Source organism: Sminthopsis crassicaudata, chromosome 1 (assembly GCF_048593235.1).
Source record: "Sminthopsis crassicaudata isolate SCR6 chromosome 1, ASM4859323v1, whole genome shotgun sequence".
Lineage (NCBI taxonomy): Eukaryota > Metazoa > Chordata > Mammalia > Dasyuromorphia > Dasyuridae > Sminthopsis > Sminthopsis crassicaudata.
The window spans coordinates 554,936,514-554,955,629 of record NC_133617.1 but is presented as its reverse complement, the minus strand read 5'-3'; the positions used below and the strand labels follow the sequence as shown (position 1 = coordinate 554,955,629).

The 19,116-nt window shown below is 34.8% G+C and overlaps 1 protein-coding gene across 4 annotated transcripts in view; it reads left to right on the top strand.

Annotated features, from left to right (window-relative positions):
* The window catches only part of RHOBTB3 (Rho related BTB domain containing 3), a 145,274-nt gene that overhangs the window by 72,841 nt on the left and 53,317 nt on the right, over window positions 1–19,116 (top strand). For 3 of the 4 annotated variants that reach the window (XM_074282051.1, XM_074282047.1, XM_074282049.1), the window contains 3 exons: window positions 2,460–2,614; window positions 16,447–16,558; window positions 17,701–18,066. In XM_074282051.1, coding sequence (XP_074138152.1) covers window positions 2,460–2,614; window positions 16,447–16,558; window positions 17,701–18,066 — 633 coding nt within the window. The remainder of the gene's footprint in view (window positions 1–2,459; window positions 2,615–16,446; window positions 16,559–17,700; window positions 18,067–19,116) is intronic. The other variant, XM_074282048.1, reaches the window with a different exon arrangement.

The window sequence follows — 19,116 nt, the reverse complement described above, 5'->3', positions numbered from 1 at the left end:
GATACCACATTTTGTTGTGCTTAAATATTTTATATTTATGATGTGAATGTACATACTTGTCTCCCCCATTAAAATGTCAGTGAATCCCTTTGTGAATAGAGATTATTTCATTGTTGTAATTGATTATCAGTATCTGGGACATAGAAAGTGCTTATTAATTGATTGATGGAATTTTTGAACTTTTGCATGTTTATTTTGCTTTACATTTGAAGATCATTCCTTTAGTAAGCATCTATTAAGTAACTTATTTGTCCTAGGCACTGTGCTAGGTGCCAGGGATAGATATAAAGACAAAATGAAAACTAGCTCATACTCTGAGAAACTTATATCTTTGTGGGATGGAAATGTGTATAGCATTTATATAGATAAGGAAATTCAAGTTAATTTGAGTAGGTAGAGAAAAAGCCTTCCCAAAGGATATGGGACCTAAATTAAACTTTGAAGGAAGCTAAGTATTCTAAAAGGCAAAGGTAAAGAGGAAGTTCCTTTCTCTTTTGGAGGACAGCTTATGCATGCATAGAAGCTAGAAGTGGGTTAAAGAGACTGAGAATGAGCAAGGAGACATGTTCAAACTAAACAAATAAGGAACTTTAATGATCAACTTAAGTCAAAGATGTCATCAAGGATGAGAATGTGTGAGTCATATGGCAATTGAGAGAGATATTGGTAAATTCACTTGTGTTGCATTTGCTTTGTCAGGAAAAAGCAAATGAGGTTCCTTACCCATTGAGTGGACCCCCCTGTGACAAATTAATGGGAAGATATGTACAAGAGCTACATAGGATGAGCAGTCATGGATAGGTTACTATCTACATAGTCGATTGGATAGAATATCCAAATCAAATCATAGATCTAATAGAGCTTTTTGTTTTGTTTTGTTTTTGGCATGGGCAGTTTGGAGAAGGGAAAGACAGCAGGCAGAGAGATTAATCATGAGACTATTTTCAGGAGAGGTGATGAAGATCTGAATTAAGGTGGTGTCTGAATGAGTGGAAAGAAACAGATGGATGTGAACAATATTGCCAACTGAGAAACCTTGGGAATTACTGGGGTGTGTGTGTGTGTGTGTGTGTGTGTGTATGTATGTGTAGTGGAACAGAATGAAAAGCTGAGGATGATCACTGGGACAATTTTTGACTTTTATTTTCTAGTGATAAGCATTATTTTGGGTTTTAATTACTTATCTACTCACTGAGACAGTTGGGTCAATTTAGGGAGACAGTTTATATATAACGGTGAAACACAACAAAGTTAATTATCAAAAATAGATCAAATCTATTATGCTTATCTTATTGACAACTGTACTCTAGTGGTAACCAAGGAGACAGATGCTACATTTATAAATCTGGGAATTTCCTTTTTTGAATAAAATTTATTTATATTCCTGTTTTAAAAATTGAAAAAAATTTAAAAAATATTATCTTTTCTGTGCTTTTGAATAGAGGTGGAGCATAATGAATAAAATAATCAGATTAATGAGTTGTGTAAGATTTGTAAAGAGAATGAAATGTTTGAGGATTATTGATTTTGGTTTTTTCTAATTAATTTTGAACAATTTTGAACATTGAGAATTTTGTTAATACAAGGGTATAACATCCAAGGAAAATTTGTGAAACAGTTTAAATAATTTATTGAAGCTAACACTTTTTTTTCAGTTAAATGACTGCTGTTTCCCATGGAATAAGCTCTTTGGAAACAGGGACTTTTGCCTTTCTCTGTATTACCAGTAGAATACCTCACACATCTTATTTTTCTTGTTGACTTGTCACTTGGGGTTTGGTAAAGCGATTGGAATGGTTTGCCATTTCCTTCTCTAGATCATTTTACAGATGAGGAACTGAGGCACACAAAAGTAAGATGACTTGGCTAGAGTCACACAGCTAGTAAATGTGTAGTTTTTTTTTCAATTCAGTTCTTCCTGACACTAAGGTTGATGTACTACACCACCTAACTACCTCACTTGACCACAGTAGTTGATTAGCTTATTAATAAATACCTTGTGGGTAGACTGACTAGTCAAAATATGATAATGAAATAAATGAAACTAATTTCCTTTATTAATTACCCAATTTAAATTCTTACTCTCTTACCCAAGATTATATCAGGGACTATCATGTCTAAAAGTAGATTTCTATACAAGTCATAACAGTGGCTATTGGCCCAATTATTAATGAAAATAACTACTCATCTAATAAAAAAAATCTTTCAGTGTTCTTAACTTTATACTGTTTTTCTTTCTTTTTATATTGATTTATCCTGGGATCTTTTAATTCTTTCATTACCTTTTTTAAAAGTGTCACACTGCAGATCTCTGATATGTTTACTGACTTCCTAGGATGCTGTTATGAATTATAATTTGTTGTTTAATTGCTAATACTGAAGCCTGCTCATTAGTTTTAGCCATTTAGATTCGTTTCTGTTTCATTTCAATGTCCTCTGATTCAAATTTATTCCCTCAGAAGAATTACCGTGTACTTGTCCACTGTGTACCTCAGATAGAGGAAACTGCGTCTCTTCTTCTGAAGGGATACAACTTGCTAAAGAATTAGGAGCCACCTATCTTGAACTACACAGCCTCAATGACTTCTATGTTGGAAAATATTTTGGAGGTGTGGTAAGTAGAAGTTTCTCTGATCAATAATAGTGATTTTTTAAAAGCTGTAATAAAGTTTTGGTAGTTTAACTATATTCCTAAATGTCAATTACTTTTTAAAATACTTACTTTGATAGAACAGGTTTGTAATAAAAAAAGTTGATTAAAAAGATCTGAGTAGACATTTTATTAGAGTAAAATGAGAAAAAAAATCATTTTCATTAACATGAGTTGTTTTCCATTATTTAAACAAGATACTCAAAACTTAGGGGATTATTTAGATGGTATATTATTAGGTATTATATAAAAAAAATTGTAAAAATAGACATCTCAGCAATCTTATATCTGACTATGACACTATTGATGGGCCCAGAACTATCTTTTATTATCTAAGTTTCAAAGAACGCTTTTCCCTAATGAGGTGTGTGCTTTAGAAAGATTTTATAATACTCACTATCCTGGTGGCCCTGTCACTATTTAGACCAACATGGATGACTACTTATCAGATGATTAGAGAGTTTGGATTCTACAATTCCTAATCCAATTAGTTTTCATTCTGACTGCCTCAATTTTTCACAACAGTGGGAAACTAAAAAGAGCCTGCTAAACTGACTAAACACAAAGAAAGTTATAGTCAAATGTATTGAATTCTCTATTCTATTTAGCCATGATAAATATTTTATAAATTTTGACTGCATATAGCTAATGAAGTTTTCACAATTAAAAAATTTAATATTTAATTTTAAATGCTACTACCAAATAAATGTACATTTTGACTATGCTGAAATTAAATTTCAAACTATAATGTATCTATCATTTAAATAAATTGCAAATGAGATACCTGGTTACTTGAATTTTTTGAGGGATCTCTTCTGGATCCTCTTTCTATTCTCTGCTTGCTTTTCCATTTTCAAATTTGTTAATATATTTTTTTTTCTTTCTTATGATCATTGATATTGTGTATGCTGTCCTGGTTCTTATTTACTTACTTTGCATGTAAATCTTTCCATTTCTTTCTAATAATATTTATAGCTGCCTCATTTACTCCAGAAAAGAAATGTCAAATATTTTTATCTCACTGCCTAAGCCAAATTAAAATGTTATTGGGAAACATTTAATAAAATAAATGAAAGTACAGTAAAACATGGATAATATTTATAAATATTAATATATTAAATCCCTTAGGGATCTTTCTATATATTTAATGGCTACCATTGCTCTAACTAACCATGCTTAGATTCCCATCCAGGTACCTGTCTATGTCTTGCCAAATAAAAATGGATATTAATTTAACTCAGCCATAAAAAGATATCTTTAACATTGATTTAAGAAAATAGCCCATACTACATGCTTAACAAATGTTTGTTGAATGGATAATGCTTATTGAAAATACTCAGTCATATTTTGTTATGATATACTTTATGAAAAGCTTGTACTTGAATCTGTTGTGCTGTTGGAGAAATTGTAATTTGAGCAAAAATACTTTCTTAAAATAAAATAAAATTCTATTTATTTCCTGGTTTAAAATGATATATAGGATATGAATAGTGTTCTGCATTTATGTTGTTCAATTGTGTCCAACTCTTCAAGACCCCATTTGGGATTTTCTGGCAAATATACCAAAGTAGTTTGCCATTTCCTTCCCCAGGTCATTTAAAAATGAGGAACTGAGGTAAATAAGGGTTAAGTGACTTGACCAGGATCACACAGCTAGTAAGGGTCTTAGTCTGGATTTGAACTTGGGTCCTCCTGATTCTGAGTCCAGTATTCTATCCACTGCACCATTTGGGCATTCCACTAATGTTCTTCCTAACTTCCCTTTTCTACTGAGGATACCATTACATTTCCAGTCTCTCAAGTTTTAAACTTGAGAGTCATACTAGATTCTTCACTCTACTTCGTCCTCCATATCCAATCAATTGCCAAATTTTACTGATTTTACGTTCTTGCATTCATCTCCATCATTTCACTTACATGGCTACCTCTCTAGCTTATATCCTCATCACCTTTTCCCTTGGAAAGTGTGACAAACGGACCTCTACCCTTTATCCTTTTTAAAAAATTAGGACATTTACCCTTTTCCAGTCTAGCAACAGCTGTCCTATTCTCTCTTATCTTTAATGGGTTAAATAGAGATAACATGGGTATAAGTGTCTGCAAAATGATCTCTTGTATATGGTCACATAAATGAAGATCCAGGTAAGGGATTTGAATTTTCTCAGAGTGTTATAACTACTAATTACCTGACAATAGTCTACTTGAACCATTATGGCTTTGTCAGGCATGTATTTTTTTATTTACATCTAAGTACTAATGACATTTTGAATAAGCCTGACCAATTTTCTAATTACCCAGGATGGAAGGGTAATTTTCCTCCTGGCTTTCAGGTTCTTTTCTAGCCTGGAAGATGAAGTATTGATCAAATATTATCTTCAAAATCTACTGTTTATATTTTGACTTAACTGTTCCCATATTTTAGAAATATTTCACTGTCTTGAGTCTTTTTCCTTGATATCCATCAATTCAGACACTTAGTGTGTGTGTGTGTGTGTGTGAGAGAGAGAGAGAGAGAGAGAGAGAGAGAGAGAGAGAGAGAGAGAGAGAGAGAGAGAGAGAGAACGAGAGCGCGAGCGCAAAACAAAGCATAGCAGGTGTATCTTTTATCCTTCTTCTGGCACTTTGTTCATCAGAAACTTTTCACAATTCCAGAGAATGGCAGGACTTCTCTTTTTTTAGCCAGGATTTCAGGGTTTGCTCCACTATTCTTTTTCTCTGAATCATTTTCTTCGCTCTAAGGATTCCCACAGAGACAAAAATGTGAGGCAGTAGTCTCTCTGACGATGCTTCTAAGTGCTCTCCCTGCTTCTTCTCATCTCCTTCCTCTCCCACCTATCCCCTGCAGACCTGCCAAATAGATATTTCTGAAACAAGTCCAGGCATGTCCAACTCCATGTTTTAGCAGCTTCAATGACTCTTTGTTGCCTCTAGGATAAAGTACAAATTCTTCTTTGACTGTTGAATTTCGCATTTGGACTTCAGCCTATCTTTCTGGACTTTTTAATTTTATTCCCACATTTACTCTACATTCTAGCCAAATGTGATCCATTTGCTCTTTTCCATCCAAAACATTCATCTTTGGCTCCTGTGCCTTGGCATAAATGGTCCCCCATATCTGTCTCATTCTTATCTTGGAATTTAGTATGCTTCAAAGTTTAGCTCAAGTACCTTCTACATTGTTCCTTTCCTGATGCTCCAAGATATTAATGTTTTTTTTCTTGATCCACAAAATTTTTTGTATTCATATGCTAAATTTTTTGTTATCTTGTTTGGATATGTATTATATCCTGCATGCCCCTCCCCCCCTCAGCTTCTTGGAGTTAGTGACAAATTTTCATCTTTTAATATACACTACTTGTCTTGATGCTTTGTATACAGTAGGTACTTTTGAATTAAAAGAATAATTTCTCTTCTGATAAGCTAGTTTACTTTTGAATTGAATGAATAATTTCTCTTCTGATAAGCTAGTTTTAAAAATAATCTTATTTTTTCCCAATTACAAGTTAAAACCATTTTTTAAAACTTTTTAAAAAGAGTTTTGAATTCTAAATTCTATCTTTCTCTTTATTCTTCCCCTCCTCTCTCCCTGAATTGAAAAACAATCTGTATTGGATTGCTTTTGAAAGTATGCAAAATATTTCCATATTATTCATTTTGTACAAGAGGACTTGAATTTAAAAAAAAAAGAAAAAAGCATAAAGAAAGTGAAAAACAGCATGCTTCCGGTTATATTTCAGATAGTATCAATTCTTTTTCTGGAGGTGGATAGCATTCTTTATCATTAGTTTTTTGAGATTGTCTTAGATCACTGTATTTTAGAAATAAAATGTTATGAAATATTGCTAAGAATAGCTAAGTCAGTCACAATTTTTCATCATATGATATTACTATTACTGTTGACAACATCCTTCTGGTTCTGTTAATTTCACTTTATGACAGATTTTTCTGAAATCATCCTAATTATTTCCTATCACATAGTAGTATTCCATCCCAATAATATATCACATTATGGCTAGCCATTGTCAATTGATGGACATCCTCTCAATTTCCAATTCTTAACTGTCACAAAAAGAGCTGCTATAAATATGATAAAACTGAACTGTAATCCACATCTATCCATCTTGCCCACAAGCTTGACATGAGAGACTTTGTCAAAGGCTTTTCTAAAATGCAAGTATGCTATATATCTACAATATTCTCTTTACTTACTTCTCCAGTAATCTTGTTATAGTATTTTAGGATCATAGATTTAAAGGAAGAAAAAGGAAATACTTGTAGTCTGGCATGACTGATTTTTAGAAGCAATGATGACTCTTCATAACCATCATTTCTCTGTATAAATGCTTACAAACCATTTCTTTAATAATGTTTCAGATTTTTGCCACAAGTCAAAGTCAGACTCATAGATTTATAGTTTGTAACCTCTATCCTTTTCCTAATTTTGAAAATCAGTACAATGTTTGCCTTTCTCCAGACTGGCAGTAACTATCTAATTCTCTAAAATCTTTCAGAGGATTGTGAATCAGTAATGTTCATTTCAGCTCTTATTAAGTTACTACCACATACAAACATTGTAAATTCATAAAGGAAGTTAGAGTGCACAGAAGGTAAGAGTACTGGACTTGAAGTCAGGAAGATGGTTGAAATTCTGCTTTGGACGTTAGTTATATAACCTCTCCCCGGACTCAGTTTTCAATTTGAAGATCAAATGTAGTAACATCTAACTTTAAAGCCTATATAAAATGCTAGCTGTCATTCTATAGCACTATTTTAGGTGCTGTTCACATGGAGTCAAAAGAAAAAAACCAAACATTCTTCTTCTCAAGGAGCTTATATTCTGTTATTTAAATATATCATAACAATTCTTTGACTACTATGGGATGTAGTCATTCTGACCTGGTGACCTGAATTTATTATTGGCAACTCAGAGTGCTGCTCTTCTACCATCTCAGTGATCTTTCATTTCTGTTATGTTCTTTTCAAACTAAACATAGTTTTCCTTAATACATAAACAGATAATAGTTGAATAGTTTTCCCTTCTGGCTGTAAAGCATTATTGTTTTTCCATCCACTTCAAGTGTAGGAGGTTGAAGGATGGGAGTCAGGGATTTGGTTCTCCTACCACTTCAGTCACATAATCACAGGGTGAAATATTAATGTGTTAACAAAGTTAACAACATTTTGCTATTTTTTGATACAGTATGAATATTAATTTGAGTTGAAAGATGAAAACCATTGACTGATATGAAAACTGGCCATACCTCTAGAGGCTTTAAGTAGATTAGCTATGAAGACATCCAAAAATTAGGATCTGTTTTGAGAATTCCAGGGAACTCAGCCAGGATCCAGTATTTCAAAGGGAACATAGCCCTTAAGAAGGAATATCCCTGGATGGAAGTTAATAGAGGATTTCTCTATTTTCTCCTTAAGTGTAACACACAAGCATCTACCAGTAGAGCTACTCACCTAGAAGGAAGAATCTCACCTAACTAATAGTCTCAGTTCAAGAGAGCTTGAAGCATAGATGAGGAAATACACTCCCCAACAACCTAAACACAGAGCCAGTCACTTGGGGCTAGGAATAGCTTTAAAAGCAGTACAGCTTTTGGCAGTATCAAAAAAGGAGGACTTTTGTATTCAAGGGATGCTAACCTTGACAGTAGAGAGTAAAACAATCTGTAGAGTAGCAGACTCTGGGGCCCAAAAGAGCAATCTAGTTCAGGATTGAAAGAAATTGCATTCTTAAAAAGATATTATTTGTATAGACATCTGAATCCATGATATTTATTGATGGTTTTTTCTTGGATGTTGCATTGTACAAATTTCTGGTCCTCTTCATTGCTATTCTTTAGCTGCTTGTTCTTTCAGGTATATCTTGGTACATATAGTCAGTTTTCCCCTCCTTTCTTCCTTTTTAGAAAAAGAAAATCTCCCTGATTTATAATTCAAGGCAAATAAATTTTTACCAGTCCTGGAAAAAAAAATACTGGTTATTTATGATTCATTCCTGGCCAATAGTTTCTCATTTTTTTGTTTTAAATTGTGACCCAGAAATCCAGATCTCATTCTCAGATATCTAATTAACTTGATGTTGATTTCCTATTTCTACCTTAACATTCTAGAAAATCCTGCTTTTAAAAGGCTATAGCAATTAAAAAAAAAATACACCTATGCCCCAAGGATCTTCAGTTTCTTGTGCAGGATTTCATAATTCCTGACAATGTGTTTTAGCTTCCTTTTGCTATTAATCTATACACCCAGATGAATCATCCAGAATGCCTAATGGTAGTCAGGTTTGACAAGTCTTGGGAATAAGGTGGGTCTCTTTTATATATATATATATATCAGGTGAACAAATAATATGTTACTTTTTCCCTTTTCTATTAATACATGACCTCTCTCCTACTGCCACCTCTGTGTCCTTGGAACACAGGAAGCTACATTTTATTCTAGGGGATAAGCTTCATACCTATTAACTTAGTACAAAATATTTGCTTTTCCTTCTTCCCTTCCTTATATGTGTCATATTCTTCTGCCCTCCCTCTATAAATTAATATCCCCTTCTGTCTCTTCAGATCCTTTTTCATCTTTGTTTTCTTCTCAAAGTTCTGCTTCTGAGCTTTCAATGAAACACTCCTTTCATTCTCCCTGATAAGCTGCAGAGTAAAGAAAGGATTCTTCTTGTCCTTTTACAGTCTTCCCTAGGAAGAAGCACAACCTGCACTTTGTTCATGAACAGCTCTTATCTGGCACTAGCAGGAACACAAACATAGTGTACTAGATACAGGTCATTTAAAAATTCCTTTTGTCCTTCTTTACTTGGAAGAGACTTGATTTCATCAGTGTGAGCATACCTCCCAGTGTGGAACTTTCTTCAAGCATGTCTTCTGTAACTTACAGTCTTATAGAGTTGCCTGGGGGTACTGAGAGGAGAAAGAGTGCACAATCTGTCAGCTATTGTATCAAAGGCTGGACTTGAATCCAAGCCTTCTTGAACTCTGGGGCCTACTTGTTGTCCATCCCCTGTGCTCCTTTGCCTCTCTAGTCCTCTTGATTTTCTAGAAATAAAGTGCTTATTCTGCTTTTCTTCTTTGATAGTCTTGGGTTAACTTCTCTCTTTGCCACATCTTTTCTTCATTCTGGTGTCCTAATCATTGGGAGCTTATTTATGGTGATCTTTCTGCTTGTCTTTGGCAAGGTGCTTTTGATTGATAATTAGCAATTTCTGTCAAAGCCCCAGTGAAGACAAGCTGCTGAAAACTTATCTCTGAGGGAATCTCAAGAAAAATTCAAGTACCAATTACCACTGTTCCCCTACTTTATTTTTTCACACTTAATCAGATTTAGAAACTTCCCATCATGTCACCTGTTTTTCCTCCTTTATACAGTTTGGGATGTCAAAGAAAAAAGATAATATTAATATTATACTTTGTGATTTAGGCTCAAATTTGCTGGAAGCAATTTAATTTAACATTAATCTATATCCAAGACATTTCTAGTTTATGCCCAAATAGACTCTCTATCCCAAGACAGTTTGAACAAGGAAGATTATAATATGTTAAAATACAGTAACATTCCAGAATAACTTCCATTTGGCTTCTTATTAGATCTCTCCTCATAACGGTGTGTGTGTGTGTGTGTGTGTGTGTGTGTGTGTGTGTGAGTATTTTAACCTGAATCCATCATTAACTTGTGAATGGAAAGAGCAGAACATAACAGGCTAAAGACAGGAAAGTGAGGAATCAAACAGAAGTTTGACTTCAAAGAGAGGAAAATAGCTTCTAGGTAAGGACAAATGTTCTACCCCTAAAAAGGGGGCCCCAAGACAGTGTGAGGAGATTTCTATACTCATGCTTATGTGACACAGTAAGGCATAATAGCAACAAAAAGACAAGTTTGGTTCATAGCAAGGCTTAATGACTGGAGCATGGATGCTAAAAGGGCTTGTCCAAACTCAAGAGACCACCTGATGTTGGTATGAAACACTTCTGACATTTTTCTGTGATTGAGATCATTCAGAGGGTGAGCGCAAGGGACTGTTGTTACATCAAGCTCAGGGCCTGCTTGCAGGGCCTTAGCTTTGGGAAACACGGTGTCTCCTAATATCTTGACAATACCAAAGAGGGGCACTCTTTCTAGGTGGGCCATGGCACAAATCGCTTCATGCTGGTGAGAATGCGGTAGTCTTATCTAGATAAAAGTTAAGTTTGATTCCCACTTTCCTAAATGGAAAAATCTGGGAAGGGTTTTAAGCTAGAGAAATATTATTTCTTTATATTTTTAGAGAGACTAAAAAGGTTTTCTTAATGTGCTTCCATAAGTGGTTAATGAGTTTGGGGGGACATGTCTGATGGGAAACTTAGTTTCTAAGTTTGTTTGTTTTTTTTTCTTAAGAGTTGTAAAGGTATGTAGTAGGTGGGATTAGAATTAGCTCATGGTAGAATCATAGTTGAACCATACAAAGCAATCAAGTGTCTCTTCAAGTGTCAGGACAAGAGGATTCTTCAAAATAAAAGTGAACAGATGTGATGTTATAGTGGTATAGGTTCAACACCTTGTCCCCTTTCCCCCTTTCCTGCTCTGTTTCCAAGAATAGATTGCTCTATCCTGAGAATCCTTATAGACCTTTGGACTATTCATAGTTTTTATACTCTACTGCAGAGGTTTTCAAACTATGGCTGTGGGCCACATGTAGCCTGCGAGGACATTTATGTGCCCCTCCCCCCCCCCCCCTTATGGCAAATGGACTGAGGGGTGGAGACAGAGTGTGAGCTTTTGTTTTACTATAGTCTGGCCCTTCAACAGTCTGAGGGACAGTGAACTGGCCCCTTATTTTAAAAGTTTGAGGATCACTGCTCTACTGTATTTATTTCTTTATATATCTTATCTCTCTACCCTGCTAAAGTATAAGCTTCTTTAAGTTTGGAACTATATCTTGTTTTTTACATTCACTGATTTGCATATATGTATATTGAACGGAACGTTAAAGCAATAGAATTTCATTTAGAATAAACTTGATCTTTTAAAGGATTGGGAAGATGGCAGTGATAGGAAATAGTGCCCTGAGTTTAGAAAATGCACCATATATCCTGATAGGCAAATACAGAAAAGGTAATAATGAGTTTTTGCCCAACGCAGCTTGACATAGAAAGATAGAGAGGGATGTCTTTTGAACACTGGAGATGGGATCAGGCCAGGAGCTCTTCAGTGCCTAGAGAGAAGCTGTGCAGCAGGGGGTCTGATACCCACACCAGGACACTATGATAAGGACAGGTGCAATTGGCAATTTTGTGACTCATTGCCCAGAATGAGAAAATAACCTCTTTCAGGTAAGGAAGGCCCTGGGTTATGTATGGAGAGAGAAGGAAGTTTAGAAGTTGGCAACAGCAGGAGTGTAGCTTAGACCTTCCGGAAAACAGGGTCTCACTTTCAGCATCCACCCCAAACTGCAGAGGAGTAGCCAGGGCAGGGATCTAGACCAAAAATGAATCCTTAGTTCTGCCTCTGAGCCACAGAACTTTTCTCCATTTGCTTATAAGGGCAGGGTCCAGCAGCAGTGTAGTCTTATTCAAATCTAAACCCAGAATTTGTAAAGCTCATAGTCATTTAATTTTTAAAAAAAATTTTGAAGGGCAGCTAGGTAGTGCAAGTAGATAGAGCACTAGCCTTGAAGTCAGGGGGAATCTGAGTATGCAGAGGAAAAATAGACACAGAGGAATTAGAGGGGGGAGGAGAGCTTGTAGTTCTGAAAACTTATTCACATGGGAATGGGTTTAATAGGCAACACTACATATATACCATGAAGGTTATAGCACCCTCCAAAATCTGTAAAGAAATAAGGAGGGGAGGGATGAGTGGATGGGAAAGCAAAGGGTATAGGAAGAAAATAGGGGAGTGATCCTTGGGTGGAGGGAAGTTAAATAATAGCAAGGCAAGTTAAGGAGCAAAATTGAAGCAGTCAGCAGGGATAGGAAAGGTGTCTCTGTCTGGATGTGTGTGTGTACATAAATTTTTTTTTTTTCTTAACTTGCTTGGGGGTGGGGATGAAAGGGGGGAAAAGAATAAAGTAAATTAGATGTGTGGCAAATAATAAAAGGACAATTTATCAGGAAGTAAAGAAAAATGGATATTCATGAATAAAATTACTTCTACTAATATATATTCTTTCTTGATTTGGTGATTTGTTGTTACATATTTTGAATCCTCCCTGATATTCTACTGGGCACATGACAATGTTTTCTTTTTGTTTTATATTCATTTTCTGTTTTACTTATTCTGTTTTTTTGGTTGTTGTTTTGTTTAAATAAAATTAAAATAAATAAATGCAGCCTCAGCCACTTACTAAACTGTTACTACCCTGGACAATTCATTTAACCCCGATTGCCTCCAAAAAAATAAAAGCAAAAATAAAAATCCAAAAAACAAGAGGCAGAATAGTATAGTGAATAAAATGCCAGCCTCAGAACAACATACTGGTTGTTTGACCCTGTACAAGTTTTTAGTCTCTCTAATTTCTAGGCAGCTTCTTAACAAATATAAGTTGCAGGGGCAGCTAGGTGGCACAGTGGATAGAGCACCAGCCCTGAAGTCAGGAGGACCTGGGTTCAAATATGGCCTCAGACACTTAACACTTCCTAGCTGTGGGATTCTAGGCAAGTCACTAAACCACAATTGCCTTAGCAAAAAAAAAAAAAATAATAATAATAATAATATAAGTTGAAAAAAAGTTGCCATCCTACATTGATAAACTACATCCAGTAATACAATTCTTAGCTTTCACTCTAAAAAAGAGAAATCATGCTATCTGTGATAATAAGTTGATAGGAAATAATAGAAGCATCAACAGATTTTTAATGGTTGAAAAGGAATAAAATTTAGTTATTTATAATTTTTTAAACCCATTTAGTACTAATTCAGAATTTAAAAGTGGAAACACACACATACAAACGTACACACAATTTAGCAGCATGACCAACTCTTAAAGGCATTTGAGAAACTGAGGGGTATGTGTAAAGTGTCAGAGTGAGTAAGAAGCCATATGACTGGTTTTGGAAGTTTCTTGCAGAATTGTGACAAGCCATAATCTTACCAAAGAGGTAGTTATTATAGAATGGATCATTATCTTGACCATGTGCAGACATCTGGTAATTTTATCAGTTTCTGACTTACCACAGAACTTCCTCCTATGACTAGAATATGGTGAAAATTATTACTAGTCACACAATTATAGGTTTTAGCTTTATCAGGTATTCAAGACAATAAGCAATTCTTTCCTAAATGAGTGATTTGTTTAATTATGTTTAGACAAATCATAGTTTATTTTCCTTAATTTACAATTGAAGTACATTTTAGAGAAAAGTACTTGCTATTTTTAATTCTTATATCTATGTACTCTATTACCATCATACATTTTTTCCTTTTACAAGAGTAGTTAGGTATCCCTCCAAGTTAGCACTTGTAGGCTGCACATTGAATCTCTATGGAATGACTGTCTTAGTTTCAAGGTGTGGATCTTTGTTTGTTTGTTTTTGGTTTTTTTCTGAGGCTGGGGTTATGTGACTTGCCCAGGGTCACACAGCTAGGAAGTGTTAAGTGTCTGAGAGCAGATTTGAACTCTGGTCCTCCTGAATTCAGGGCTGGTGCTTTATCCACTGCGCCACCTAGCTGCCCCCCAAGGTGTGGATCTTTATTGCTAAAATTACGAGCTATGAGTCCCTCCAATATACTATCCTGTAGTATCAGCCTATTGATATAATTAGTTCCAAACAAAGGCCCTTTACTGAGATGGTAAAGAAAGTTCAATGGCTCCAAAACATTCCCACCTTAAAAATGGAGGGCATTCTCCAATATATATTTGTATAGATAGAAATATATATGTGTGTAGTATCTATGGGAAGAGTAGGTACAAACATAGAGTTCACTGGTGATAAGGCACATAAAAGGAATGCATATGACTGAAACAACTTAGTCTCTGGCACTGCAGGGTCCCACTGTTCTCATGCTGCTCCACTGTGGATGCATCTCTCTTGATTTGACTCCTCATTATTAGGGCTAACTCTCCTCCATGTAAGGAAATTACACTGAGTAGAGCTCTCCTTGACCCCAGAACTAGGAAGCTTGTTCTTTAAAGACCATTAAGAATATGATGACTCTTCATCCAATCAATGGCAAGCTGCTTTCTAATTCCATAAATGAGTATTTCTTAATTCCTTGTAATGGGGTAACAAAAGTTTCCCCCAAATCTTTTATTTATACTTTAAGTTTATACCTTTTACCCATCCCTCTTATTCTCTGTGATTATATCAACTGAGCTATGAGAAAATCAGTCAGGGTTATCAATCATTTTCTCTGCACCATATCTTCAAGTATTGTTTCTTTTTTTTTTTTTTTTCTTATAAATAAGAAAAAATCTTATTCACCTATATAATGAAATGTCATAATTCTTGATGACCAAACATAAATGCTACAGTTATAAAAGTGGTTGTTGGGGGAGGGGGTTGACAAGCATATTTGGTTCTCTTACACATAGCCGTCAACCCCCACTATTCTGCCTTTGCCCTAATACTCCTGAAGCAAGGCTTACACAAAAATGATGTCATTACCCCTTTCCCCTAACCTTTAGTTTATACTAAGTAATCTCCATGTATAGGCTTAGATATGGCTTGTGTTTATTTTCCAAATTGTTAATAACAGGGTCTTCATTGCATTCAAAATAATAAAAGTATATTGGATAAGGACAACCATTTTTTTCAACCCACATACAATTCAGATACTTAAAATACATAAAGTACTCAAAGAACTATAGGAACAGGTAGTGAAAAAGCATGCAGTACTCAAATGTAGTTTCAATATTCCAGTTAGTTTCTCTTTAATCCTGTAGTTAGCCACTGATAGCTTGGATATCCTCAGAAGAACAAACATCTAGGTGGCTGTATAGAAAATCTTTATACCACCATTATCTGAATAACTTGCTATAATAGCAAGGGCAGGGAAGGATTAAAGGGGCATTAAGGTCTAGGTCCTCTGATTCCCCAGTTGACTTCCTGAAGATTATGTGGTTTATTCTTCTCTCTTCTCTAAGTAAGATGCTATTCAGGAATTCCTTTTGAGTCATATGGGTGAGTGAACACATGCCTGCTTCTGCCACGTACCATTTCTTGGATTGGAAAGATTCACTCAGGTATCGGGTCTCTAACCTGTACTCCGAAAACCTTATGTAACTCCTTTCCCAAAGTAGTATAACCAGGATCTACTATTATTAGTTAAGAGATTGTGAATGTACCCAGACTGTCCTTTCCTTCGTATCTCAGTCTTTTCTTCTGTGGGCTGGTCTGTCTCTTATGCAGGGACAAATGAAAGGGAAATCATAAAAAGGTTGAACTGGTTTGTGACTTCATTTTTATAGACAACAGAGTGTTGATTCCTCCAAATAGAAACCATACTCTTGAATCTTTGCCAGTAGTCACCTTAGAGACAGCCCCAGTCTCTGAAAATCAATTATGAACTGTCTTCTATCTAAGTAAGGTGACTCTGCTTCTCAGAAGAAGTGTTTTCCTGATCCCAGAGGTTCATACTCTGTAACCTTATCAAGTTGATCAGACTTCATTAAAATTGCTCAAGAGGAATTCTCCTGAAGGATACTCTTATTATGTAATATATAACCAAATATTTGGAACTATTAAAATTATTATGGCTGTAGACCTATGCCCATAGAAATATAGACTGCTCTGTCAATTCTAAAGTCAAATATGTAATTTTAGCAATTTTGTGTTTTACTTATTTTTTTCATGTTATAGTTGGAGTATTTTATGATTCAAACCTTGAATCAAAAGTCATCTGAAAAAATGAAGAAAAGAAAAAAAAGCAGCAAGTGTCATGGAGTTAAGCCACCTCAGCTTGAACAACCAGGTGATCTTTATAGCTCATAAAGGTATAATGCTAGAATAATGATTGTCACTTTTTAGATTAAGTGTAATAGTTTAGCTTTGAGACTTTCTGGGGCAGCTGGGTGGCGCAGTGGATAGAGCACCAGCCTTGAATTCAGGAGGAGCCGGGTTTAAATCTGGTCTCAGACACTTAACATTTCCTAGCTGTGTGACCCTGGCCAAGTCACTTAACCCCAGCCTTAGGAGGGGGCAAAAAATAAATAAATAGATAAATAAATAAAAAAAGAAAGAAACTTTCTAATAAGTACATAAAAATTTAGTTTTAAAGATATTCCATTAATTACCATAAGCATTTGCTCAAAATTGTTTTCATGTGTATAGCAGGCAAAAGGTCCCCTAAATTATAGTTCTTTAACTTTAGATACATTTACTTTAATTTGAAATTTAGTATAAATGTTTCTAATACTGCTGAAAGTCACTAGATTAACCACATGGAAATTGTATGATTTTGCTAGGAAAAGTTTCTGCAATCTTTCAGAAATAAAGTAAAATTTCTTTTTTAAAAGATTGATTCTAATAATTCTCTGCCTTATGGTTTGAAGGATAGAAAAGTCATTGCAAATGTATATACGGATGCAAAACTTTAGTTCCTTCCAAGAGAACCGCTTCAGAGAGGAGTGGGAGAATTTGCTGACTATGTACACCAAAATCAAGAATGGTAACTCCTGAAATAAAGAGCTTAAGAAATTATACTTTTTTAAACCATAATGTGGGTTTTGATATATATTTATGCGCTTTCCATTTGTTCTATAAGTAAAAATAAAATTTTTATATATTAAAAGGAAAAATCACTCATGTATATCTTATAAAATTCTAGAATTATAATCTAGTAAAATTATTGCCTGTCTCTAAAAGAAGGAGCACTAGATTTGGAAATAGGTCTTTGGTTGGAAATTCAGCTATGGTTCTTACTTAATCTGTGTGATCCTGAGCAACTCAAATGACTAGCTTGAGCCTTAGTTTTTCCTATTATATATAAGGAATTTGGATGAAACTATAACTAAGGTCCCTTATTACTCCGAATCTTATCCCCAAAACGCACTAAAACAATCTTTAATAGAGTTATAAAATGATTGTTTTTCTATTCTCTCCTTTTTTTAATAGAAAAAATGCCTGTCTTAAAGGGTGAAGCATCACACTATAACTCTGACCTACATAACCTGTTGTTCTGCTGCCAATGTGTGGATGTGGTATTTTATACTGAAGATTTAAAGGAAGTTGTAGAAGCCCATAAGATCGTTCTTTGTTCTGTAAGCAGTGTCTTCATGCTGCTGTTTAATGTGAAGAGTCCCGCAGATATTCAGGACTCCACTGTGATACGCACTGCCCAAGATCTCTTTGCTGTTAACAGTGAGACGGCATTTCCAGTTACTAGCCAAGGCCCACCGTGCAACCCCCCAGTAAGAGTCATTGTTAAAGACTCTCTCTTCTGTTCTTGCTTATCAGACATTCTGCACTTCATTTATTCAGGTACCTTCTCAGAATGGCTCCAGCTACTCAGTATTTTTAAAACTTTTGAATGTGAAGCTTGCATGTTGCGTCTCCCAGTAGTCTTTGTCACATGCTTCCCCTTCTTCTGCTTCTAGGTTATTATTTGCAGTGGATTCTCTAAGGAGAAAGATCATTGTGCTACACAAAAGAAATCTATTCAATTCAAGCGAGCTTCTTGATTCCAAACAGATTTGTTTGTCTGGGCTTACTGTAAAATTACATTGGTGGTGAAACAGTAATAGTGAATAAAATATCCTGTTTTCCTACTGAATAGGCAGAACTTATTATATGATCACCAGTATTTAACAGAGATTAAGGTGAGTTCAGAGAGACAGAACCTGTTATAGAGTCGAAGTGCAAAAGTTCATTTATTTTTTTATTTCAGTATGAATGCAGATCATGGAAACAGGACCGCAACATCCTGACCTCCAAGATTTAAAGTAGGGAAAAAAAAAGTGTATCTGCTTAGATGGAACACTAGTAGGAATTAGAAGTATCTGGATTTCAATTCCATTTCTGACACAAGCTTTTTCAGTTAATTTCTTTGAGTCTAATGCAGTTTTTCAAGCCTTGTTTATTAAGTTATATGTTCTGATCTCTGTCTTGAAGGATTTCCCTTACCAATATAATCAAAGGTCCTTGATGTATTCAGATATTTATCAAATATAAGAAAACATAAAGAACTCTTTTTCATTTTCATTTTAGAATTATGAATTTATCAAATGTATATAAGGTATCTTGCTGGTTTACTATCTCATTACTTAGCTGATCACTCCACTAAACAAGGAATTTTAAATTATACTTTTCCTTGGCATTCTTCAGCTCTTAAAATTGCAACTAAAATTCAAAGAAAGAGAAATTTTGCCTAATTTATTTTACTAAACAAGGGTATGGCATGGCAAGATCACACATCTAAATTAAATGGAAAGTTTAAGATTTGAAATAATATTTAAACTAACTTTCTGAAACAAGGGAAACTATTTACACTCTCCTCTCATCCATGAAGCTAGAATATGTTTTTCTTCTTGC